The 24,687-nt window shown below is 49.5% G+C and overlaps 2 protein-coding genes across 5 annotated transcripts in view; one reads left to right on the forward strand and one right to left on the reverse strand.

Moving 5' to 3' along the window:
- Window positions 1-232: 232 nt before the first annotated feature.
- Window positions 233-5,476, forward strand: Hsd11b2 (hydroxysteroid 11-beta dehydrogenase 2). The gene is given in 5 exon segments (NM_017081.2): window positions 233-622; window positions 3,625-3,837; window positions 3,953-4,138; window positions 4,246-4,383; window positions 4,541-5,476. Coding segments are annotated over 5 exon segments (1,203 nt in total). The 5' UTR covers window positions 233-357; the 3' UTR covers window positions 4,942-5,476.
- Window positions 5,477-5,931: 455 nt separating this feature from the next.
- Atp6v0d1 (ATPase H+ transporting V0 subunit D1) overlaps window positions 5,932-24,687 on the reverse strand; it is a 44,028-nt gene continuing 25,272 nt past the window's right edge. For 3 of the 4 annotated variants that reach the window (XM_087594183.1, NM_001011927.1, XM_087594184.1), the window contains 7 exons: window positions 20,544-20,715; window positions 12,241-12,419; window positions 10,818-10,897; window positions 7,149-7,226; window positions 6,847-7,023; window positions 6,676-6,753; window positions 5,932-6,545 (listed from right to left, as the gene is read on the reverse strand). In XM_087594183.1, coding sequence (XP_087450309.1) covers window positions 6,384-6,545; window positions 6,676-6,753; window positions 6,847-7,023; window positions 7,149-7,226; window positions 10,818-10,897; window positions 12,241-12,419; window positions 20,544-20,614 — 825 coding nt within the window. In that variant the 5' untranslated portion in view covers window positions 20,615-20,715 and the 3' untranslated portion in view covers window positions 5,932-6,383. Of the gene's footprint in view, window positions 6,546-6,675; window positions 6,754-6,846; window positions 7,024-7,148; window positions 7,227-10,817; window positions 10,898-12,240; window positions 12,420-20,543; window positions 20,762-24,687 lie in introns of all 4 variants that reach the window. The other variant, XM_087594185.1, reaches the window with a different exon arrangement.

The raw sequence follows: 24,687 nt of genomic DNA on the forward strand, positions 1-24,687 counted from the left end.
CCCTTTCCCGGGCGAAGCCGGCGACTGACGGCTCCGCCTCGTGCAGCAACTTGGGGACTTTGTTCCGGCTTCTTCGAAAGCGGATCTAGCCAAGGGGCGGGGCGGGGGGGCACCTGCCTGGCGTGGGGTGCTGAGATAGAAGTGGAGGAAAGCCCCACCCTAGCCCCGCCTTCGCACCGCCCCAACCCCGCCCCCAGGGCGCTTTATAAGCTGGGTCCGAGGGCCCAGCAAAGAAAGCGAGTATCCCTCCCACCCCAGGCTGGTGTTCCTCTGCACTCCGTGTCCTGGCCCAGAGTCCCTCTCGGCGCTCCCCAACCCGGCCCCCGCCCCTCCCTAGACCGGCCGGGCCCCGAAGTCATGGAGCGCTGGCCTTGGCCGTCGGGCGGCGCCTGGCTGCTGGTGGCTGCCCGCGCGCTGCTGCAGCTGCTGCGCTCAGACCTGCGTCTGGGCCGCCCGTTGTTGGCGGCGCTGGCCCTGCTGGCCGCTCTCGACTGGCTGTGCCAGCGCCTGCTGCCCCCGCCGGCTGCACTCGTGGTGCTGGCTGGTGCTGGCTGGATCGCGTTGTCCCGCCTAGCGCGCCCTCCTCGCCTGCCGGTGGCCACTCGCGCGGTGCTCATCACCGGTGAGTGTGCAGAGCGCAGGGACACCAAGCTGGAGGGTGGGACCGCACACCTAGAGGGTTTCCCTTGGGCACCATCAAGACGGACTCCGCTGCTCAGAAGTGAGAGTCCTTCTCTAGATGCAAGATAGTGAGCCAAGTAGGAAGCTCTGGGCACCTCACCAAGTCTGGGTTAACTACCTGCGGCCGCGGGGATTATTGGTGAGAAAGTAGAGAGTGGGCAGGTGCTCAAGGAAACTAGTGACTGAAAGAGGAGAAACTTAGTTTATGCTGAGCTCTTTCCTAAGAGACGAGGTGTGGAGCGAAGGACCGTACTTTAGGAGACTTCAGAAGACCTGAGACGGGGATAATGCCATCTCTTGAACTCTGCCTGACACCCCCCACCCCATGCCACTGGAGCACACTATCTGCTATTCTATGGGGACAGAGAGCTTAGATGGCGAGTCCTGCTCCCCCTGACCTCCACTGGCTGCAATCCTTGGAGTTCAGAACCTCCTGAGGTCACAGCAGCTGGAGAGTAGCTGCTTCTTAGATCCAGCTACCCACTGCCAAAACTGCAGCCGTCTGCAGTCTACGCCTAGCACTTCATCTTGCCTAGTCCTGGGTGCCCAGGAAAGGAGCCTTGGAGAGCTGGACTCAGGTGTCTCTGGTCCCTGCCTGAGCTTTCTTTGTCTGGAGCAGGGAATAAATCTGTCATCAGAAGGAGGGAAGGGGAAGGGGGGGGGCTGCTGCAGACCCAGCAGGAAATGGGGGTGGGGGGAAGGCCAGGGGGCATTGGTCCATTGCATGGGAGGAGGGGTAGCTTTGTTTCTCCCCCAACCACCATGGCCCTCAGAGATCTTGGTCCTTTATGGGTAGTCTGCATGATAGGATAAGGCTGAAAGAATTTAGGAGGAAATCCTTGAACTAGATGTTGGAGGAAGTTGGGTGGAGACAGGTGGAATCTGAAAGGTGTCTTGGATCAGAGAAAGGGTGTGAGACAAAGGCTTAAGACAGAAATAAGCATGATTTGGGAAGGGGATAGTCAATAACCAGTCTGGCTGTGGGGGGTGTGGTGGGACGTGAAGTTTCTTTGGGAGGAGACTTGAATGTCAGGTGAGAAACCAGATTGCACGAAGGGAGAGGATGGTGATACAATTATGGCTTCAGAAGAGAGGGTGGAGGTTGAGTAGGACTCAGGCAGGATGGGAGAGACTTCCAGAGTGAGTGTAAAGCCGCAGGGAACCTGTTACAGGAGTCTGAGGAAGGAGAGATACTGAATTCTCTTGAAATGAAGCAGGGCCTAGGTAAAAGGCTCTGCCTTCAAACATGAAACAACAGATCTCTTCCTGTCCTCTGTGAGCTGCTTTACCAGGTCCTAGGCCACTTCAGGTTCTACTGATACAGCCGGGCAGCCCTTCCTGAGCTCTCACCTCAGGTCTTTGCTATTGCTGTTACTTCTGGTCTTGAACCTGAGCAAGAGGTGAGAAGAGGGATGCTTTCTGTGACCTGGACTCCTTCCCTCTCTGCAAGGCTCAGTGTTTGGGAGAAGAGGATTTGCCAAGCCCACTCCTGTGTAAGCACTGGAAGTTGGCTTCTAGCTTCCTGATGCCTGAAAACTCTGGGGTTTTCCGAGTCATCACCAAGCAGCAAGGCACTTAAGTGACCGGGTCTTGCCCCACCTGCCAAGAATACTGTGCTGTATGCCTACAGAACTGTCACTCGCCCCTCTCCAAGAATGTCCAAGAACTGCTTACCAGACCTACTCCATGAGCTCAGCCATGGAGTCATGTTTGGGCTGTGTGGCTCGGTACCTTGTGTGCATGCATATGTATCTATCTTCGTGCTGATGGGTGATGGGGATCAAGCTCATGTGTGACCATGCAGGCAGGTTTGCAGGTGAGCAAGAGGGTAAGATGTGGGTGTTGGTTGGGACCCCAGAATTGAGGCTTTTAGTGGAGTGCTGTATGCTCCAAAAGGAAGCAGAGGCAAGTGCCGATATGTGTGCACACACGCTCCCCTCCCCCCAGTCAGATTTGCTTGGGAAGGAACCCTTAATGCAGACAAGCAGGCCCCAGCCACACAAAGCCCAGTTTGCAGCCCCCTGACCAGCTTTGTTCTCCTCTCAGCAAAGGGGGGCGGGGCTGAGACGAGGAGGGGTGCTGTTTGTCCAGGAGTGAGGAAGCTGGGCTGCAAAGCAGCTTTTCTGCACAGCAGGACCTCGGGGCTGGCGGCTCCCCCTCTTTCCCCACTGGCCCTCCTCATCCTCTCACTGGCCACCCACAGAGCCCAGATCAGCATGGAAACCATCAAGGAAGCAAGGGCTTATCAGTACCAGGGACCCCCACACTGGGGCCTTGCCTGGTAGTTCTTATCTCTGCATACCAAGGGCAAGAAAATGAAGCCAGTCACCGACCTCAGGTCACATTTAGTGGTGTGGGGAGGGATTCCAATGCAGGTCTGTTTTCTTCACTTACCATGCACGGTTCCTGTTCTGAGAGGAAAGTGGTCTGGGGCTCAGCGAATATATACATCCAAAGTCAATGATTGGAATTCCAAGGGCAGAGATGAGGGGGAGTTGGGAACGGGGTGGGGGGCTGGGGAGCTCCGACTTGAGCCTGGAACAACAGTAGGCTGGAGAAATGCTCAGGTTGAACGGGGCCAGGATGATGGCATCTGAGCTTTGTTCTAAGACCCATAGAATCCTGGGACAGCAAAAAGTCTCGGGAACTTGTCAGAAGCAGAGTGATACTGTCATTTTTTAAAATATCCCTCTGACTTAGGCTGAGGACAAGTTGGGACCAGATTAGGTTTATCAATCACATTTGATGGGATAGTATAGGAAACCAGATAGATAATGGCTGTCACAAAATTGATGCTTAGGGTTCAGTCAGGACAAACTTATTGCGCACATTTGTAAGGAAGAAGGGAGGGCTGAGTATCCAGGTGCCTAGATTCCACCTAGACCTTAGTGAGCTTTGGCTTGTCTTGGGCTGGGAATTCACTAGCTATCCTACCCTGGCTAGGTTGTGACACTGGTTTTGGCAAGGAGACAGCTAAGAAACTGGATGCCATGGGCTTCACGGTGCTGGCCACTGTGTTGGATTTGAATGGCCCTGGTGCTCTAGAACTGCGTGCCCGATGTTCCCCTCGCCTGAAGCTGCTGCAGATGGACCTGACCAAGCCAGAGGATATCAGCCGTGTTCTGGAAATTACCAAGGCTCACACGGCCAGCACTGGTCAGCAGATGTGTCTCCATTAGGGGTGGGAAGGGCTGGAGAGTGTGAAGGAGGCAGGGATTACATGTTTGCTGTCAGGCTGACGCAAAGCTTCCCTTCTGCTTGATGTCCCCAGGCCTGTGGGGTCTGGTTAACAATGCTGGCCTCAACATGGTAGTGGCCGATGTGGAACTGTCTCCAGTGGTAACTTTCCGCGAATGTATGGAGGTGAACTTCTTTGGTGCACTTGAGCTGACCAAGGGCCTCCTGCCACTCCTACGTCACTCAAGGGGACGTATTGTGACCGTTGGCAGCCCAGCAGGTAAGTGTCCTTCCACTCTGAGACAAAGTGGTAAAGGAGCTGCTGTCATGTTAAGGATGATTTGGGGATTCCCAGGCCAAGGCTGAGCGTCCCCATTCTATCCCCAGGAGACATGCCATACCCCTGCTTGGCAGCCTATGGAACCTCCAAGGCAGCTATTGCACTGCTCATGGACACATTCAGCTGTGAACTGCTTCCCTGGGGTATCAAGGTCAGCATCATCCAGCCTGGCTGCTTCAAGACAGGTGAGGGTTCAAGTTTGGGGTGGGACACGGATGTGGCAGGGGTGTGTGGTCTGAGCATGTAGTGTGGCTTGGTTTACAGGCACAGTTTACATTAAATAGATGAGTGGCCTTTGGCTCCTCTGGCTGCTGCCTTCTGACCTTGTCACCCCTTCCTCAGAGGCAGTGACTAATGTGAACCTCTGGGAGAAGCGCAAGCAACTGCTGCTGGCCAACTTGCCTAGAGAGCTGCTGCAGGCCTATGGTGAAGACTACATTGAGCACTTGCATGGGCAATTCCTGAATTCACTCAGAATGGCATTGCCTGACCTTAGCCCCGTTGTAGATGCCATCATTGATGCACTGCTGGCAGCTCAGCCACGCAGCCGCTACTACACGGGCCGTGGCCTGGGGCTCATGTATTTCATCCACCACTACCTGCCAGGAGGCCTGCGGCGCCGCTTCCTACAGAACTTCTTCATCAGTCACCTTCTACCCCGAGCACTGAGGCCTGGCCAACCTGGCCCTGTTCATGACACAACCCAGGACCCAAACCCTTCCCCCACAGTATCAGCTCTGTGAACCACAAACTTAGGTGTTTCAGCAGGAGAGGCTTCTTGAGCCCTTGGCCCTCTCCCCTGGCCATTATAGACCCCTCAACCTTTCCCTAGAGTCTCTGTTAAGAAAAGCCCAGCCTCTACTGCTGATGCCGAGTCCAGGCCCGGGAGGTGGAATTTGCTAGTGAGCCTCTGGACCTCTCCTCTGCTTCATGAGCCCATGTATACCCTACCAGGCACGACCCTGCAGCTTGGAGAGCCCAGATGGATGGAGAGTTTAGCGTGAGATGTGGCTGCAGCCTTTGAGAGGATGCTACAGACCACTTCTGTGCTGACTTTAGAATGATTAGACATGTGGGGCCTCCTCAGAATTCTTTTGGTACCCACTGTCTCAGTGCTGCAGTCCAGAGTAAATCCCTCTTGACTGGCTCAAGATTTAGGTTCCCAACCACTGGCTCCCAGCCACATGGAAGCTGTATGCTGTATTTGTCTGGTTGTTGGCATTTTAAAATAAAGATACATTTTTTTATTTCTCCTAGAATGGGAGAGATAGTGTTTGGAGTTGGTGACTGCCTGGTTGGTTGCCTAGGTGACAGGGTATGGCTATTTGACAGAGATTAGGTACTTCTTGGGAGATCCTGGGACTCAGCAGGGGAGCCGAGGAGGTTCCCCAGATACTCTGTGGTTCATATCTGCTGACCTCAGGCAAACCATTTGTCCCCAGGTGGGTTTCAGCATATTGAGATGAAGGGAATGGCCAATTTCAGGGAGTTGTAGGGCTTGGTGAAACAGTTAGGGAGGTGTGGAGCCTCCAAAGCCAAGCTATAACTACTCTCTTATGACCCCCACCCCAGCCTATCTTCCTACTGAGCTCCCAGTAGAAACTGCCACCCTCCAGGGGCTTCCCTGGCACTGTGGCTGCTAACTGCAGTTGAGACTCATCAAGAATACAGTGATGAGCGAAGCTGAGTCAAGGAAAGGTACAAGGGCACAAAGACGTGAGCAGACAGCAGGCTTTTTAAAGAGGGCAATTTTATTGTCTCAGAGGGGCAGAGCTGAGGGAGAGGGCTGCAAAGCTGCTTTCCCAATACCCCAAGAATACATATTCTCTATTTTTCCCACAGGTCATGGTTCTGGGAATGACCTAAGGACAGGAAAGGAAGCTGTCCCCAGGGTTCTCAGGTTAGGGAGGGACATAAAAGTCACACAGTTTCTTAGACATGTCAGTGGCTGTAAACATAGGGCTGGGGGGCCTCTTTGCTCTAGAGGGGATCTTGGTCCATTCTTGATCAGGGGAAAGGTGCCTAACTCTTTTTAGACCTATGAGCAGTCCCGAGGGGGTCATGGAAGCTGGGCAACCAATCCCAGGGCAATGTGCTACACCTCACCAAGTCAGACAAGTGAGCCAGAGGCTTCACCACAGCACACAGACACACACAGTGCACTTGGGAACCTTAAGTCGGAACTCTAGAAGATGGGGATATAGTTGTCGATCTTGGCGCGATGGCGCTGGGCAATGCACTCAGCAATCCACACAATGTTGCGACATTCCTGTTCCTTAAGCTTCACAAAGGCATAAAAGACACCAAAGTGGAACTGGTTCAGGAAGGCCAGCTTGTTCAGCTTCACCTGTGGACAAACATAGGTGTGATGCACAGGCACCGATGCACAGGCACCACCATGGCCACAGAATCAGGCCCAAGTCACAACCCTCCCTATACAGACGGGGTCAGCTCCACAAGACCCTGTCTGTGCTCACCTCATGTTCAAAGAATCGGTCCTCCAGGGTCTTGTCTCCAGGATTGCTACCTGCACCCTCAAAAAGCAGTTTGTATTCCTGGCCAGGAAATGGGGAGAAGCGCAGGTATGAGTGTTGGGTGCTAGGGGGTGCCAACATGACCACCTAAATCTTGTCAGCTAGGGCACTCACCGGGTAGTAATCAGCTACATTCTTGACCTGTTCATAGTCATCAGCCCGAGCCAGCTGAGCCAAGCCCTCAGGGTAGAGTCGGCCACAGTGTGGAAAGAGCTTGGCACGGTCCTCCTTGGAAAGCTCTGTGCCGAAAGAGTTGATGGTGATGATGAAAGCTCGGCGATCTGCTTCAAACTGCAGGGCCAGTGCATAGGTGAGAAAAGAGAGAAGATGAGGACAACCATAGCCAGTCAGTTGGCAGAGCTCCCCCTGGCAAAGCTCGATGGGGACAAAGGGCAGAGAGGTGAGCAGGCACTCACCTCTAGGATAGGACACATGGCATCAGCTGTGGTTCCCCCTAACAGAGTACAGAACTTGTAGAAGGACTCCAGATAAGCCTGTAGAGAGGACAGTGTTTGCTTAGAGCAAGGATAGCAATGCCGGGAGATTTATTAGAAACCTAGTCAGTTTGATCTCCCCTCTTCAAAACTTTTATGATAGGGATGGGCCAGCTCATTCTAACAACTTCCCCTCTACAAACATCTACCAATTTCAACAGTTCATTATCCAAGTAGCAGTGGCTTGGTGCCACTACCTGGGTGTGACAAAACAGTTTCTGGCCCACTGTCTGCTTCAGGGTCCATATTCCTACCCCTTTCTGTTGTCGAGCTTAAGGGAGCTCTGTCTTCTCCCTGGTGCTTTGCCTTCCTTTTCTAGTCTTCAGAAACTTTCCTTCCCCAGCCTCAGAAAAGCAGGTATCCAAGGGCTAGTGAGGGAGTTACCCTCAGAGTTCACAACAGTCTACACTGATTTGTATGCCCTCCCTTGCAACAACCCTACCTTGCAGAACACTACTCCTCTCACTCCCAGACAGTCCCTAGGGTTCAACAGCAGGAACCAAATTTCAGGTCCGTTCCTGCCGAAGGGTGGTTATCGCCTATGTGAACCAGCCTCACAGTCAGTAACTAGGTACATGGGCTGCAGCAGAAACAAGTGATTTTGTCGGGGCAAATCTGATCTGTTGGGCATGAGGAAAGGACAGGTCAGCTCACATTCAAGGTCTTCCTCAACTCTCATTGACAAGGTCACACGGAGGTTTCTCTCCAATACCTCTCCCCCCACCGAGGTCTTGCAGATCCCATGGAGAACACTTTTACATGAAACTTGACTCAGGCCTGCCTAGGACCCCATATGTAGCATGGTCACAGACTGGATCTATGTCAGCACTGTTCTAAGTTGGGGCTATGGCTGTGAAAAGCTTTCCACATTCAGGTGTACTGTCCAAGCTGGCCACAACTCACAGGGTGTGCATTCAAAAACACAAGATGATGACACCCATAGCTCCACAAGGTACAGTGAAACTATACAAGATGAGCTCAGTAGGGAACCTGCAAGTGATCGGTGAACTCTTGTAAACAAAAAGTTAACATAAATCAGTAACAAGAAAAAAACAGGAAAGCAACAACAGAGTCCAGCACAGAGGATCAAAAGCTTGTAGGCAGAAATGGCTCTCATCTCCCACCTTGATGGTACTTCATAGCCCCTCCAGGAGTCAGTCCTCTGTGGCCGTCTTTGTGGCCAGCCAAGCTGGTAATGCTAAAAATCTTAGGACCTACCCTAGTGGAGCCTGCAGTTCCTATTTGTGGGGGAAATTGCTAGCCAGTTTGGGGTTCCATGTCCTATTACCTACCTGTTTGCTTAGCCAAGCTGTACTGATCCCCAGAGAAACTGACCATAGGATTAAGGTTCACACTTTCCTCTAGAGCTATAGCAGCAAAGAAACTGGCAAGACTCAGGTACCAAGGTCACCTCCCCAACCCCACCCTGTCCCCTGGAGTCTGCCAGCCCATGGTTGTTGCACCAGCTGTCTACAATTCACTTGCCAGACAGCTGAGGGTCCACCTAATCTCCCATCTGTGGCCACTGGGCTGGGACATTGCCTGACAGGCAGGCAGGTTTGGCATAGGGCCCACAGTGTTGGGTCAGTGTTCATGAGCTGGTTTCTGGGCAGTCCTTGCCAGTGACTCCAGCTAAAACCAGTCAGGCCCAGAGAGGGTGTGGGTAAGGCTGGGGGTATAGCCACACCCCTCATCCTGTCTGGGGCAAAGAATTTGTCAATAGGCCAGGCGAGTGGGTAGGAGAACTGTAAGACTTTTGTGCAGTGTGTATATGTACACACACGTGCACATTACCCTCCCCTCACCAATAATCTGCCTTCCATCCTACAGTCACTGAGGGCCTTCTAAGAATATTCTTAGAAGACTCTAAGAATATTAGAGTTAGAAGACTTTAGGCTCACAGCCTAAAGCTCATTTAATTTTTTTTCACAGTTTACCTATTTTGTGTGCATGTGTGTGCAAAGGTAAGCTCTCCTTCTACCATGAAATCAAACTCAGGTTGTCTAGCTTGGCAGTTTAGCATCTTCATTTCCCGAGCCATGTTGTCAGCCCAAAGTTACAGTTTTCATTATTGTTGTTGTTTATTTTGTGACAGAGTCTCACTATTAACTCTGGCTGTCCCAAACACAGACTCAAACTCACAGAGATCTGCCTGGCTCTGCCTTCTGGACTGAAAGTCACTATGCCTGGCTTACCTTTTCTTGAGACTCTTACTATGGAGACATGGCTGACCTGCAACTCACTACACATACTACGCTAACCTTGAACTTAGCAAAAATCTTGCTCTAGTTTTCCTAGTATTTTGAAGTATGCTCCACCACTCCCAGATAAAAGTTCAAACTTTTGCAGATGCATTCAAGGCCCTGGATGACTTGGCTCACTCAGTGCATGCGTCTTCCTTTGTATCTCCTCCCCATTGTCCATGTAAAAACCTACATTTTCACGGCAAACCCCTTGCCCTCTGTCCTGGCCCATGCTCCTTGCTTTCCTTCTGCCTATACAACCATAATTTCTATCACCTACCACCAGATCCTAGCTGTATGTTGACACAGGCCCCATAGAAAGACTAGAAGGTCTAAGCTCAGGCTGAGCCAAATGTCCACCAGGCAGCTACAATCAAGGCAGAAGACATACACCTCCAACCCCCCAAGTGGAGACTGGATAGACAGATGTCCTCAGGTTTAGGTCAGCGGGTCCCTTAGCCAGTGCCATCCTCAACTTCTCTTCATGCTTTGCCTACTGCTGATCCATGTTCCTGGCAAAAGTCTTCCAGGAGTCCTGGCATCACAACTTAGAATCACACCACAAATTGAACCCAGCCTCTCTCAAATGTCCCTGACTGGTAGCTACCTTTTAATCTCTACAATGGCTGTATGAACAGAGGAATGCTAAGCCACTCTCTCTAGAAACTAGGCAGTCTATGCCATAGTCTAGTAGGAAGCAAAAGGTGAATAAAAGCTGAAGACCGTGAGATATATGGCATTGGATCATGGTCTGGGAACCTGAAAGGGTCATAATAAACTGGCTATGCCTGGCTGGATCCTTCTCCCACATAACTAAGCACATATTACTGCCTTTGCCTAGGTGCCTATCTTGGCTGGCAAAAGCTCATATGGTGTAGGTTTAAGGGCTATGGCCTGGGTGGTGGCCCATGACACTCCTGGATGCTGTATGAGTGGCTGTCCAGGAGCCAGCCCTGACAGGCCAAGGGTCAGAGCACCAGCCACTCCAGTTGATCTTTTTTTTTTTTTTTTTTTTTTGGTTCTTTTTTTCGGAGCTGGGGACCGAACCCAGGGCCTTGCGCTTCCTAGGTAAGCGCTCTACCACTGAGCTAAATCCCCAGCCCCACTCCAGTTGATCTTATCTGAGCCTGCTGCAGACACCATGGAATGGATAACCTGTTCCATAAAACCTCGACACCATCACAGGACCCTGAGGATGAGAGGCTAAGCCCCCAGAAAGGAGCTTAGTACATGTGCATCCTGGCCCAGCATCTCACATAAACTACCTTCTGTCACCCCCATAGACCCACCCACTGACAAGTCACCCCCAGCCACCCCCAGCCACCCCCGCTGCTTCTGAGAACACTACCTTGTAAAGCGTGTTTCGGATTATCTCAATGTTCATCTCATCAAGGTCCTGCTCTGAGATGCAGTCCTGGAAAAAAGCCGCTGGGAAGGGAAGACAAGGATGTGAAGAGCAGGAGAGCAGCCCAAGTGAGAGGGCTCCCAGCATAAGGCTCACTAAGCTAAGTACTGGAGATCCCTGATCTCTAGTCCTTTAGATCCAGCCTTGGAACTGGTAGAAGCAATTCTCTGGGCTGTGTGTGTTGACCTGAGCTTTTCCTGCCTCTTTGCTCCTAAAATTGATTTATAAAGGAGGCGGCCAGCCATAACATGATCTAATCATTGCTGGGACAGACCCAAGTTTAGACCATGCCAAAGACAGGCTTGCATAATAAGAGGCCATGAGATTTCCCTTCTCAGGGGCAGCTATCAATTTGGGGACTGAAAATCACTGCTATGTATTCCCTATGAAAGCCTAGAAGCTGCACATGGGAAACTAACTTCCTCTTCTTCCTTTAGATAAGAATGAGCTTATGGTGGTCCCCAGCTCTGGGAAAAAAAAAAAGAATGAGCTTATGGAAGAGCAAACTAAGCTTGGTGTAGTTAGAAATCCACTGCAGGACTAAGGAGAGGTCAGGGCAGGATCCCAACAGAGCCTGAAGACTTACCTGCTGTCTCTCCTTTAAAGACGAAGAAACTGCAGAAGCTACAAAAGCCCAGAACTAGCTCAGAGTTACAGGGAGAATCAAAGGCAAACTAGGTGAGTAGATATTTCTGGTACTTCTCAGCTTAGGACCTTCTGATTCAACTCTGGTTGCTTCCTGGACTAGTTCCCCAGGGTTTGGATTTTGGCAATAAGGGTACTAGCTAGTTATGGTACTCAAGCCGCCTTCTCTCTAGCATTCTAGGCAGACAGACAGGAGCCAGCACTAGTGAGGAGGGCTAACAGGAAGCGATCCTGACTCCCTCCTTTCCCTGGCCTCTGACATGGACCTTGCATCCTGCTGGACACCAGCTGACCTGGCCCCTGGGACCTGCTCAGTAGAGTCAAATGAAGCTGTTTGCTTTGCTTTTCTGTCTCATAAGAAACCAGCCATTAGAGCCCTGATTTGGGCCACAGTCTGCCAGACCCCTCAAGACTCCAAAGGGATACAAGCCCCTTGGCTCTTCTCTAAAATTCATTCAGCCCTCCTCTGAATTCTGAAAAACGACGCTATTTCCAACGTTAGATGGTCTCAGTGTGCCCTTTGGGTTGCCTGTCTGCCTAGGAACGCGATGGGAAGGAGAGGACGTGGGATGGAAAACAATGAGAATAGGAAGGGAAGGGCAAGGTCAGCAGCAGTAGCCTCCTGCTTTAGGACTGCTGCCGCCTACAATCCATAAAACCCACACTGAGGCTCTGAGGCTAAGACCACTGTCCAGCTGCTGTTTCCACCACAGAGGCTCACCCAGGGGCGTGTCCACCAGAATGGCATTGTAGAGCTCTGCGGGTGTCTGTGCGATGTTCACAGCCTCCATCTGCTCAAAACTGCCTAGCGGATGGCACTTGGGCACAAGTTCAGCTATTGAACGCTGGTGCAGTGTGCCCGTGATGAGCAGGATCACGTTGTCAATCATGTAGCTGTAACTGTGAGAAGCAAACAACAGGACAGACTGTTAGGGCAGAGGGCTTGGGAGGCCTGGCCCAACACTTGCTCACACAACTCCTAAGAGTTTAAGTACTGGCTTGTGGATGCTGTAGATAGGCTCCAGAGGGACTGTCCTTTTCCACCCAGATTCCTGTCACCACTACCACCACTGCTGCCATCACCACTGTTAACCCCAACCAAAATAACAGGAACACCAGATAAATACAGCTTCTCCTCTAACATGATGTAGATTCATACTCCATAAATGACTGGAACACAAGTAAATAGCATGTGGTGTATACAGTGTTCCAGCAGTACACAGAAACCATGGGCACATGCAGGAGAGGCAAAGAACCCATTCCAGGAGCAGGTGTGGTCAGGAGCTTGACGGATAAAAGGACTGGGAGATGAACGTGTTTTCTGGAAAGAGAGAACAGTATGCAAAGGCCTACGGGCACACACTGAGTGAGACTGGATTGATCAAGACTGGCAGAGGGGAAGGGAGGGCACAGCTGTACGCAAGGCAGGGCTGTCAGCTGAGGGCTGCCTGGAGACTGAGTACCAACTTCACCTCAAATGCTACGGAGCCATAAGTGGGATGAAAATAAGAAACAACAGTATAATTAGGGCCATTCTGGCTCCATGGGAGTTGGGAGTCCAGAGAGGAAGAAGAGAAAGACTAAGGAAGGCTGGGGAGGGGCTTCTCCAAGAAGGACCAAAGGAAGAATCATAAAGACCCCATCTAGAATAAAGGACAGGGTCAGGAAGACTGCAGAGCCCCACTGTGAAGACAGAAAAATACACTACTCCTTAGAGCCAGAAGCCAGTTCAAGCAATTACTCAGGAGGACCTGAATGAGATGCAGAGGCTGGTCTGATTCAAACCAGTCCTAGGCTTAGTCTCTTAGACTTGCCCTGAAAGCAGATACTCTGCATACCATGGACAGCAGAGGGGGCTGTGGAGCTGGGAGGGTGGGGCTGCCTAGTTTAAGACTTGGCAAGGAGCAACCAAGACAACTTGTCTCCAACTGAAAAGCAGAGCCACAGTTGAGCTGGGGCACAAAATTTTGTGGACACCTATAGGGGTGAGGGTGGAGGAGGAAGGGAAGGAATAAAGAAGAGGAGAGGACCACAGCTACATATAGTCAGGCTACAGCTGCAGCAGTCCCAATTGTTACCTATCCTGTTACAAGTGCAAGTTAAAAGTATAAAGGAGGTGGAGAATGTCCTTAAAGGCCAGGCTGGGCCATGGAAGGGTAAGGACCAAAGATGAAGGCTACTGTGAATAGGGCCATGAACATAGTTCTTGTTCTGTTTCTGTGAGGTCCAGAGATGGGCTCTATCTCTGTAACAAATCTTGAGTACCTGGGGCTGAGCCTGTATCAAGGAAAGGTCTTGAGGAAGAGGGCTCAGTACCAAAGGAATAAAAAGGGAAAGGTCGTGGCCCAGAGTACCAGCCACTGTGGCCCTCCTAAAAGGCCCTCAAAATACCAGAGGCCTGTTCCAGCCCAACTCATACTCCTTGTACCTGATGAACACAGCCCCCACCCAATTCAATGCCATTACAACCTCTAGTCTCCTGGGCTTGGGGCTAGGCAGTTGACCTCTTTCCATACCCAATCTGGATGGGTCATTATAAGAAATACACTGAGAAGAGTCAGGCCTCCCCTTCCAAAATCAAGGGTCTCAAGCAAGACCTATCTGTAACTGCAAGCCAAGAGGTACATATGGCCAGCCTCTTTGTCCTTGAACTGGCAGAGTGGGGAGACAGCATGGAGAAAGAGCACATCACAGCTTTGTGCTTTGGCCTCAACCTCTATCTCCTTCACTCTAGATATATCTCCTGCTTCTAATGTCTTCTGTATCTTATACCAGGACACACATACCACCCTTCATCAGTTAACTTGCACCCAGTCCAACCCTACTAAAACCAATGTATTCCCAAGATAGCTACAGAGACCCTACCCCAAAGATTGTCTTTTTTCCTCTCATCCCCTTTGGATATGCTGAAGAACAACAGCACATCTCTTGAACTTACATTATTCAAGTGATCCCATGTGGCCTTAGCACCACTGCAGATAAAAAACCCTGAGTGGGCTATTAGAGTATATGTATCTCAACATACAGCAGAGAAGCTCTGTTCCCATATCTATGGCTGCCTATGGTCATCGCCTTATGTTTTAGTACTAAACTTCCACCGCTGTTGTCTCAGAGATACCCTACAACCCCAGTTTCCCTAGTCTAAACTTACCACTCCCTTCCCCTTGTGCCCACAACCTAGGGTCTCTGTTTTTCTGTTTAGGTTAGGGACAAAGCTAGAATAAGACATCAAAGGTGTCTGAGTATTTCTGAGGGTCCTGGCCCGGACTCAGAAGAAAGCCCTGTAGAAAAATGCTGCCACCTGACTTTATTGCTAGCTATACCTCTAGTGAGTGGAAGAGACCAGCTGTGGTTCATGGTTCAGCTCTGACATTGTATGCAGAAGCTAGTAGTAGCTCTTCCCTCCCTTCTAGCTTCCCCAAAGCTCTCCTTGTAAGCCTTAGTTGAATACAGAGAAAAATGCTGGGCCAAGTTCGGGCCACTCACAATCATGGCCCTCAGCCCCTTTCTAATTCCTCCTTTACTCAGGCCAGGCCACCCTCTATCATGTGCCAGGCTGAGCATTTCCCTCCCCCAGGGCCAACTATATAAGATTGCTCCAGTGGAGGCCCCAGCTTTCCCTTCCTCTACAGCAAGGCTCAGAATCCTCTTTCCTGGGGGATAGAAGGCAGGATAGGCCTGGCACAGATGGTAAGACCCAACCATATGCCTTCCTACCTTCAACAAGCAGGAAACCTTCCTCCTCTTTGCCTGGTGCTTCAGAAGTTGCCTCCCTGCCCCCAGAGAGCTGCTTTGCCATGTCTCCCCTCATTTGGCCTCAAAAGAGAGAATGAAGTTCCAGCTGGTTAGCATCTCCTCCAGAGGAAGACAGCTGGGGAATAGATGGCCTGCTGCCTGCCAGGCCAAAGAGGCCCTTTTGGAGTGGGGGGTAGGGCAGTCTAAAATCCTCTGCCCTAAGGTCCTCCCTTGCCCTGTGCCTCCAAAGCACATAGCTTGGGCTGGGAGAAGTTTCAGGCTACAGTTTAGGAAGCTACTTCCTTCAAGAAACCTTTAGAGTCCCTAGCCGACCCTGTTCCTCTACTGTGCTGTTTGGTGCCACCTGCTGGAGCAACATGGCTTTTTTGCACTTGGGCTGGGAGGCTGTGTATAACCAGGTACTTCTACCAACTAACCTACCTGCAGCCCCCACCAGAAGCCTCATTTGCTGCTAGTGACATTACCTGTGTACATCTAAGTCAGAGGAGCCCCACCCAGGGCTGAAAATGAACAGAATCTTCTGCTATGACCTTATTTAGCACATCAGCTCTTAAGCCTCCAGTTCCCCTTTGCAACCAGAATGAATGTGATATGGTTTACAGAAGAGTTAGTGGGATTCTGACCATTTCCTCATTAAAATTCTGACCCTCCTCCAAGGCCCAGTTGGGTTATTCCATTTGATTTGAGTCTTTGGGGTCCTGAAGGACCCCTCACAGTGGAGCTTTTTCCTAAGCCAGAAAGAACCGGGTCATTGCTGGCTCCCTTTCCATGCTAAAGAGTAACAAGGAAAACAGCCCACAGCAGCCCCAAGCCCTGGTTAGCAGAGACCTGTAGTCCACCCCTACAAAGTCAGCTTATTGGCAACATTTAGGATAAGAAGGTCTGGGGAAACCCAATGACCACTCTAGGACCAAGAAGGGCCAAAGTGAGGGCAACATGTCCTAAAGAGGATAAGAGATGCTTTGGGGACCCACTAGACACTTGAGGGCACATCCTGGGATGAAGCTTTCTCCTAGGTGTCTACTTTCCCTGATGACAATTCTCCCAGATAGTGCAGGTTAACCACACGATTTCTGCCAGCAGACATGTAGGCTACAGGTAGTTGTTAATACATCAAGGATAGCCCCTGCCAGAGACCTGCTTCATTTAAAAACAATGACATTTAGGGGCCATCTGAAGATGTCCCAGAGACCATGCTGACCATTCTACAAACAACTTTCCCAACTTCTCTTCCAGGACTAACTCTCCTATGAGAAAATACCATGGAATGGGCCAAATAAAAGTATCCTCCACGTCTAGGGCTGGAGAGATGGCTCAGCGGTTAAGAGCACTGACTGCTCTTCCAGAGGTCCTGAGTTCAATCCCCAGCAACCACATGGTGGTTCACAACCATCTATAACGGGATCTGGTGCCCCCTTCTGATGTGTCTGAAAACAGCTACAGTGTCCTCATATACATAAAATAAATAAATATATCTTTAAAAAAAAAAAAGTATCCTCCACATCTAAAGAACCCTGAGTACAGGCTCTATTCCAAGTTACAGGGCAAGTCCGTGGTGAGACCTGGCAACAGCCCCCAGTTTAGCAGCATATTAAATGTGTTAGGATTTTGATGTTGAGCTAGGACACCTAAAACTATATGCTTGCTGACTGCCTGCTCTGTGACACACAACCACCCCTGATGTCACTGTCTACTCCCTCAGTACCACAGTCCCTCTGCATCTATGTAGTTCCCTCCTGGCATGGCTCTGGACTCAGCCAAAGTTTTTCAGTCTAGATTTCCACCCCTAGTTATTCCTCAAACACCTTTCTTCTCAGCCAAATAGCCATTCCTTAGGGAAAGCAGTCATGAGTTCCCCAGCCTGCGGGAGCCCCACCCCACACCCAGCACAGGGTCCAAATGAAAGCTTCACTCAGCTCTTTCCAAAATTCTACTCACACTTGAATGATCTGATAGGGCACCAGAAGAGAAAGAGCAGCTAAAGAAATAGGAGTTAAATTTAGTCAGATATCATGAGAGAAGAAACTGCTGAGGACTGGATATAACCAGTGTCCATCTTGAAGGCCAAGAGTGACAATAACCAGGGCCTTGTTGTGGAGTGACAAAACTTCAGGGAAATGGCTGCAGGCTTGAGTGATAGAAGAGGTGAGAGAAAAGATGAGGAATGTGAAAAATAGGCCCCATAAAATGAGTTTTAAGGATGGTTAATGATGCTAGAGATGTAGCTGTGGGACTAGGAGCACATGGCAAAGGGAAGGTGACAACACAGAAGTAAAGACGAGTGGCCACTCAGGGTCCAGGTAAGGGTGAGGAGTTTCAGAATGCAGGTAGAAGGATCTCAGGGAAAGGAAAGTGGGATGGACTTGGGGCTGGTTGCAGATGCAGTGTTGGAAGGTGTACCTGCTTCTGATGACTTTGTAGAGGAGTAGGTGGGTCATCTGTACAGAGATGAAGAGGCTGCAGGCAGGAGAGGAATGGTGTTCTGGATGTAGAGGGGTCATCCTACTCATGATGGGAGCTGCAGGGTGCTGAGTAGGAACAGCAAGAAGTTGCTGAGCATAAACAAGCTGAGGCTGAGTAGGTGAGCATGTATGTCTGTTAGTAGGAACGACATTTCCTCCCACACACCCTGCCAATAGCTGGCTTCCCCAGCTCTGCTCCCAGAAGTGGAGGTGGAGGAAGGACAGCTCCAGGCTGGAGGCTCTGGGATTCCTCCAGGGCTGGGGGGCTGCCAGCAGGGTGGGACCATGAGTCGGGCAGCCAAGAGAGTTACAGATGTTGGCAGGAGAGCTTAAAGGATAGACCAGAAAACTTCAGCTAGAGAGTTAGAGAAATGAAGACAGAAGGGATAGCAGGGAAGGAAATGAGGCCTGATGTCCTACTGAATCTAGACCCCTTGTCCTGCAAGGGACTCAAAGTGGGCTGGAGAGCCTGAAGGCTGTGAGTGGAGGATGGTTGCCTGACTCAGCAATTTCAGGAGTGGAGTAGTTCCAGGTGGTGACATAGCAGTCATCAGTGAGGGGGTGTGTGATATGGAGAGCAGAGGAGGAGGCATTGCAGATGAAGGGGTCACGGACAATCAGTCACAGGCTCAGACTAGTCAACACATGACATCCTGGGTGGTGGTAGAGAGAAAAGCTATAAGCCACACTCACTCATGATTAGAAGAGGCCAGGAAGTGGTGGATTCAGAAAGTTTGCCACAGGATAGCACTTGGCCGCTTTAAGCTCACTTGGTGCTTGGAGCCAACCTCCAGCAAAGAGCTGGCAGCTGCTCTGTCTCAGTCACTCTCAGAGACCTCTCCAGTTTCACAGCCTGGCAGGCTGACACCAAAACAGGCCAGGGTAGATTCACAGGCAGGTGGGCAAGTTGGCAGCAAGATGGATAACATCTACTCTCTGACCACTGGCATGGGGTCAAGCTTCCTCCAGCCAGCATAACTGGCAAGACCAGAACATTAACCAGGAAGCTGGAGGAGCCTTATGCAAACAATCTGAAGGTGAAGGCTGAGCTCTGGCAATAAATCTAGTTTCTTGGTATGTCCTCAGTTCTGGGGTAGGGGATACGCAGGCCCAGGCTAGGGGTTAGGTGACAGATGGTAGAATGATGTGTGACACACACACACACACACACACACACACACACACACACACACACACACACACACACACACAAAGCATCAGTATATAATAACTCTGCCCTATCCCACTAGGTCCATGTTGGCATACCTTAATGAGGAGAAAGACGATCTGAGCATGAACCCATGCAGGATTCCATAGCAAAGAGGTACCTGGGGGGAAAGATCTAAGCCAGGAGAAGGCTTGCTCTCCATCTTCCAGGAGTACTCTGTCTTTCAGGTGCCCCGGCCTGTTGTAACTGAGGTTTGAGCCCTCTGCCTAAATACCCCATTTGAGTAGATGAATTCTGCGCAAATGGTTGTTCTTGGCTGAGAGGAGGAGATGGCTAGCCAGCCACATACAACCCTGTCTTTGAAGAGACAAGTGGAGTAATGTATGTGGTCCCAAACAAGAGGCTAGAGAAGGGGGAAAACAAGACATTCAGAAGAATGTGGGGATACATCTCCTAACAACATACACTGCACAGCATACTCAGAGGCTAGCCAATTATCACTCAGATTCTGCTCACCACTTGCAGTGAGGCAGTCACCTGGGCTAGAGCCATTCTTTGTCTGCCAGGTTCTGACTCATGACTTCTAGGTCATTCCTTCAGAGCCAATTTCTCTACATTTTAGGGTCCCAGACACACAGGACTATTTGAAGTAGCCTCTTCTAGTTCTCAAGTCCAGGGTCTTCTCTGTTTAGCTTCTCTAAGAGTTCCACCCAAGGATCACAAAATAGGGAAGCCTGGAGCAACCAAGGGTTATTAATAAACAACCCACCCACCTTAGCTCCTGTGAAGAACAGCAAGGCATTCAGCCTCCCCCAACTCAAGACCTGTCAGAGCACATGATGAACAGCCCTCAGCTGTTGGGATCATCTCTTTGTACACTGTGTGAAGGTGTGTCTCTGTACTTCCTCAACTGCCTCTTCTGCCTAGTTTAATAAAGAACTGAACAGTCTACGGCAAGGCAGGAGAGGATAGGTGGGACATCTGGGAGAGATGGGAACTCTGGGAAAGAATCAGAGGTGCAGGGGATTCACCAGCCAGACATGGAGGAAGGAGCAGGTGCTGGGACTGAAGGAAAGAGGAATAGGCCATATGGCAGAAAGCAGATTAGAATAAGTGGGCTATTAAGGTATACCAGCTAGTTGAGAACAAGCCTAGATATAAGGCCTAATCATTCATAAATGGTAGTAAGTCTCCATGTCATTATTTGAGTACTAGAGGGTTGAGACAGTCCAGTGATGCTCAGCCTAGGCAGGGGCAGAATAGCTATATGACTCTACCATGAGTGGGTGGGGAAAATTTAATGAGTGTTTGATGTAGGTGCTGTAGAATAGGTAAATAGAGGAGCTCCAATTCTCCCAGCTTTTGCAACTTTAACGGCTCCACAACAATGAGACGACAGGAAAAGAAACTGGTAACCCCACTTTAAAGGTTGTGACCTAGAGTGCAGGGTTGCTGAATGACCAATCTAGTTACACCACTTGAGAAGACTTTAAAGACATTCTTTAACAACAGCTGCTGGCCTGAAAGAGCTGCCATCTGATCACCTGACAGAAGCACAATGGCTGCTGGCGGAGGCCATTCTGGTGCCAATTTCTTCAGGCAGAAAGCTACCTGGCCCAGCACTATGGGTTCACTCACGTAATGAAGTCCAGGAAGCTGGCAAGTGGCTCGTAGGCATGGTTTCTCATGTGGCGGAACTCTACTACCATCTTCTCCTTGAGCTTGTCATCGATGACTGACACCGTCAGAGGTGACGCTTCATTGGCCAGGAAGTTGCCATAATCTGTACTCTGCAGGTGCAGTTTCAAGTCTGAAAGCCGAGGGTAGATGGTAAGGGCTTGGCTTTACTGGTTGTCCTAAGTTTCTATCCCTAGCCAATTCTAAGACCACCTCCTCCCATGACAGGGCATCCTGCTGCCCCCTGACTTCAGCTCTCTATTGACTCAGTGCCAATTTACAAAATAGCCAGGGTAAGGTCCAGATACTCCAAACCCTAGGAGTAGAAGTCAGCATTCTGGGCCCCAGAGTACAAACACAGGTAGAATAACTGTACACCAAAACGATGAGGCTGGGGAACCGCAACACAAGTTGTCATTTATAATCTGTAGACTTTGAGATCACAACTTGGAAGAGAACATAACATGGCTCTATTCTCCACAACTTTAGAATTGGAGGGACAAAATATTCAGACATGAAGCACATTAAAAAAAGAAATTCTGCCAGGCAGTGGTGGCACATACAGGTGGATCTGGGAGTTTGAAGCCATCTTGGTCTATAGAATGAGTTCTAAGACAGCCAGAGCTTCACAGAGAAGCCCTATCTCAAAAAACCAATTCAAAACAACCAAACAAACAAACAAAAAACACAAAAAGAAAAGCCCAAAGCTGTTAGGGGTAGATGACAGAAACAGCACAAAAATATAGTTGAGCAGAAAGGCTACACTAAGTTGGACTGAAGCAGAGGGTGGGGCCTAGGAAGCATGAAGGAAAAGTACGAAGGGGCCTGAAGGAGGTGTGATCTTGGGGATGGGTTCCTCTTAACTGTGGCTGGAGGTAGACAAACTAATACTAAGAATTCTCTTGAATTTTTAGAGACACATGTGAAAAAATATGATTCACCCCTGCCTCTAGTACCTCAGTAGCCAGAGATTAGTTTATTTTTTGCAGTGCTGGGAACTGAACTTAGGGCTTCATATATGCTAGGCTATATTGTATGACTGAGGTATATGTTATTATTTTTACTTTTTTATATGTTGTATGCACCTATATATGCATGATTATATAGGTCAGAAGAAAATCTTAGATACTGGGCTGGAGAGATGGCTCAGTGGTTAAGAGCACTGGCTGCTCTTCCAGAGGTCCTGAGTTCAATTCCCAGTAACCACATGGTGGCTCACAGCCATCTGTAATGGGATCTGATGCTTTCTTCTGGTGTGTCTGAAAACAGCTACAGTTAGCAACATGAAATAAATAAATAAATCTTTTTCAAAAAAAAGGAAAAGAAAGACAATCTTAGATATAATTTTTCAGGCTCTTCCTTTTGTTTTAGACAGGGTTGCTCACTGGCCTGGAACTGACCAGCAGGCTTATAGGGGTCCACCTGTTTTGCCTCCATCTCAACATTGCTGGTATAAAATTGTATGCCACCACCCCTAGTTTTTTACAGATTCTGGGAATCTGAACTAGGGAGCTGTGAACCCAGTCCATCCATCCATCCATCCATCCATCCATCCATCCATCCATCCATCCATCCATCCATCCATCTATCCATCCATCCATCCATTCAAGACAAGATCTTCCTATGCAGCTTGGCTGGCCTTGAACTCATAGAGATCTCCCCGACTCTGTCTCTCAAGTCCTGGGATTAAAAGTATGTGCCACTAGGAGTTGGGGATTTAGCTCAGTGGTAGAGCGCTCGCCTAGCAAGCGCAAGGCCCTGAGTTCGGTCCCCAGCTCCAAAAAAAAAAAAAAAAAAAAAGCATGTGCCACCATGCCCAGCGTCTTTGAAACATGATCTTGATCTTGTATGTAGCACAAGTTGGCCTGGAACTCACTATGTAGACCAGGCTGGCCTCAAACTTTTTCAATCCTCTTGCCTCAGTTTTTCAAGTGCTGCTGTTGAGATCAAGGGCACTAATCACCATCATCATCTTTGATGCTTTTTAAAAAGTTACATTTATATGTGTGTGGAGGTGGGTGTGAGCATGCATGTGCCCACATGTTTTCCCAACATGCAGTGTCACTGTGTGCCTATGGAGATCAGAGGATGCCTGCAAAAATTTGTTCCCTCCTTCCACCACATGAGTTCCAGGTATTACATTCAGGCTTGGTGGCAAGTGCCTTTGCCTGTTGAGAGTGGTCTTCTTAAAACAGAAGAAGAATTATGCTCTAAAAATTACTATGAAATAAATGAAAAAACAGGAGAAGATAAGTGATGATGACTGGAAAATTACTTCTAGGTTATTATGTAAAGGCCACTGTGGTGACAATGGAAATACTAAAGCCAGTGACTGAGCAAGAGATCCATCATGGGGGAAGGAGATGAAGGATCCCCAGGTATCCCTGAGGCCCAGAGGGTCACACCAGCTGGAGCTGCTCAGAGAGAATGAAAGGTGCAACAGATACCTCTGCCATAGACCCTAGGCACCTCTCTGATGCCCCTTGTGCTCTATCACATGAAGAATGCCTCAACAGTGTTTGGCACTGTGGCATACATCTTTAATCCCAGCACTCAGGAGGCAAAAGCAGGAGGATGTCTGTAGTTCGAGACCAGTTCTACACAGTCAGTTCCAGGCCAGCCAGGGCAACATAACTAGAGACTGTCTCAACCCAAACAAATGAAGGACCACCACAATAAAGAATGCTCAACTTGCACTCAAGTATGCAAAAGAAGATGAAAGTGCACGTGTTGTTGAATGTGGACTGTTAGCATTCTGTCTAAGCTCTGCCCCACAATTACCTGGCAGCAGCAAGATATGCCTGGCACTATAAAAGGGTCTGCTTGCCCCCTTCTCTCTCTCTTGCCCCTGCTCTTGCCTTCCCTTCTCCCATCTCTCTCTACATGCTCATGGCCGGCCTCCTCCTCTCCTCTCCTCTCCTCTCCTCTCTTCTCCTCTCCTCTCTCTTCCTCTCCCTCTCCCTCTCTCCCTTTCTCTGCCTCTACTACCCTCTTGACTTCCCTCCCCATGCCCTGAATAAACTCTATTCTATACCATACCATCCTGTGGCTGGTCCCTCAGGGGGAAGGGATGCCTCAGCATGGACCCACAGAGGCACCTCCTTCCCCCATACCTCACCACACCTACATAGAACATGCCCCACCTTTTATCTTTTTATAAACACATCACAGAGAACATGTACAAAAGTCCTAGAATAGACTCCTTCCACCTATATGCCTGGGGGCTGGTGGTAAACAGAATTCATGTCATCTGTGGCTCCTAGGCACTAATAGGGTGCACCTTAGCTTGAGGAGGATACAATGGGTTCATGCCAACTTGGCCACTTACATCTACTTTTCTCCCACAGCCACCCTAAAGATGATAATAAAAAAAAGAGAAGGCAAAGCAAGTCAAGAGAAGCCACCTGGATTTTAGTGATATGTGCACATCTTCCAATGTCTCTACACCAGGGCATCTGCAATCACTCTGCTAGGGTTCTGTTCTTTCTTATTCACCCAATCTGGCTACTGTGGGAGTAAGGCATGGGTAACAGGAGGTATTCAACTCAGAAATGCTTGGGTTTTTGTAGTAATTCAGATGGGTTTTGCAGAAAAAAAAAGTCTAATTCTATTGATGCTATATTGATATATTATATATTGATTGCCATAACAGTGTATTACCTGCATTTCTAACTCTACATTGTAATAACCTTGAGACTAGGTAAGTGCACAATCTTTTAAAAAGAAACATGGAACAAAGGTTTTAGGTCAGCTCACAGAAGGCTTACCTAGCATATATGAAGTCCTGGGTTCATTCCCTAGCACTATAGAAAGCCAAGTGTGACAGCACATCCCTATAATACCAGCATTTTGGGCAGAAGTAGTTCAGTTGTTCAAGGCCAGCTTAGGCTATAAGACCCTGTCTTGAAAAAAAAATAGAAATAGGGGTGGGGTACTGTACAGATAGGACAATACTCGCATCTTAGAACGCTTGTCTAGTAGTTTCTTACAGCACACAGCCATGCTGCTTCATGAGTTTGCCAGCTTTCCTGAATTACTCTGAGAAGCATAACTTTTCTTTTTCTTCTTCCTTATTTAACTTCACTCTTCTAATGCCCTATTTCCC

This window comes from Rattus norvegicus, chromosome 19 (assembly GCF_021556685.1).
Source record: "Rattus norvegicus strain SHRSP/BbbUtx chromosome 19, alternate assembly SHRSP_T2T, whole genome shotgun sequence".
NCBI classification, from domain to species: domain Eukaryota; kingdom Metazoa; phylum Chordata; class Mammalia; order Rodentia; family Muridae; genus Rattus; species Rattus norvegicus.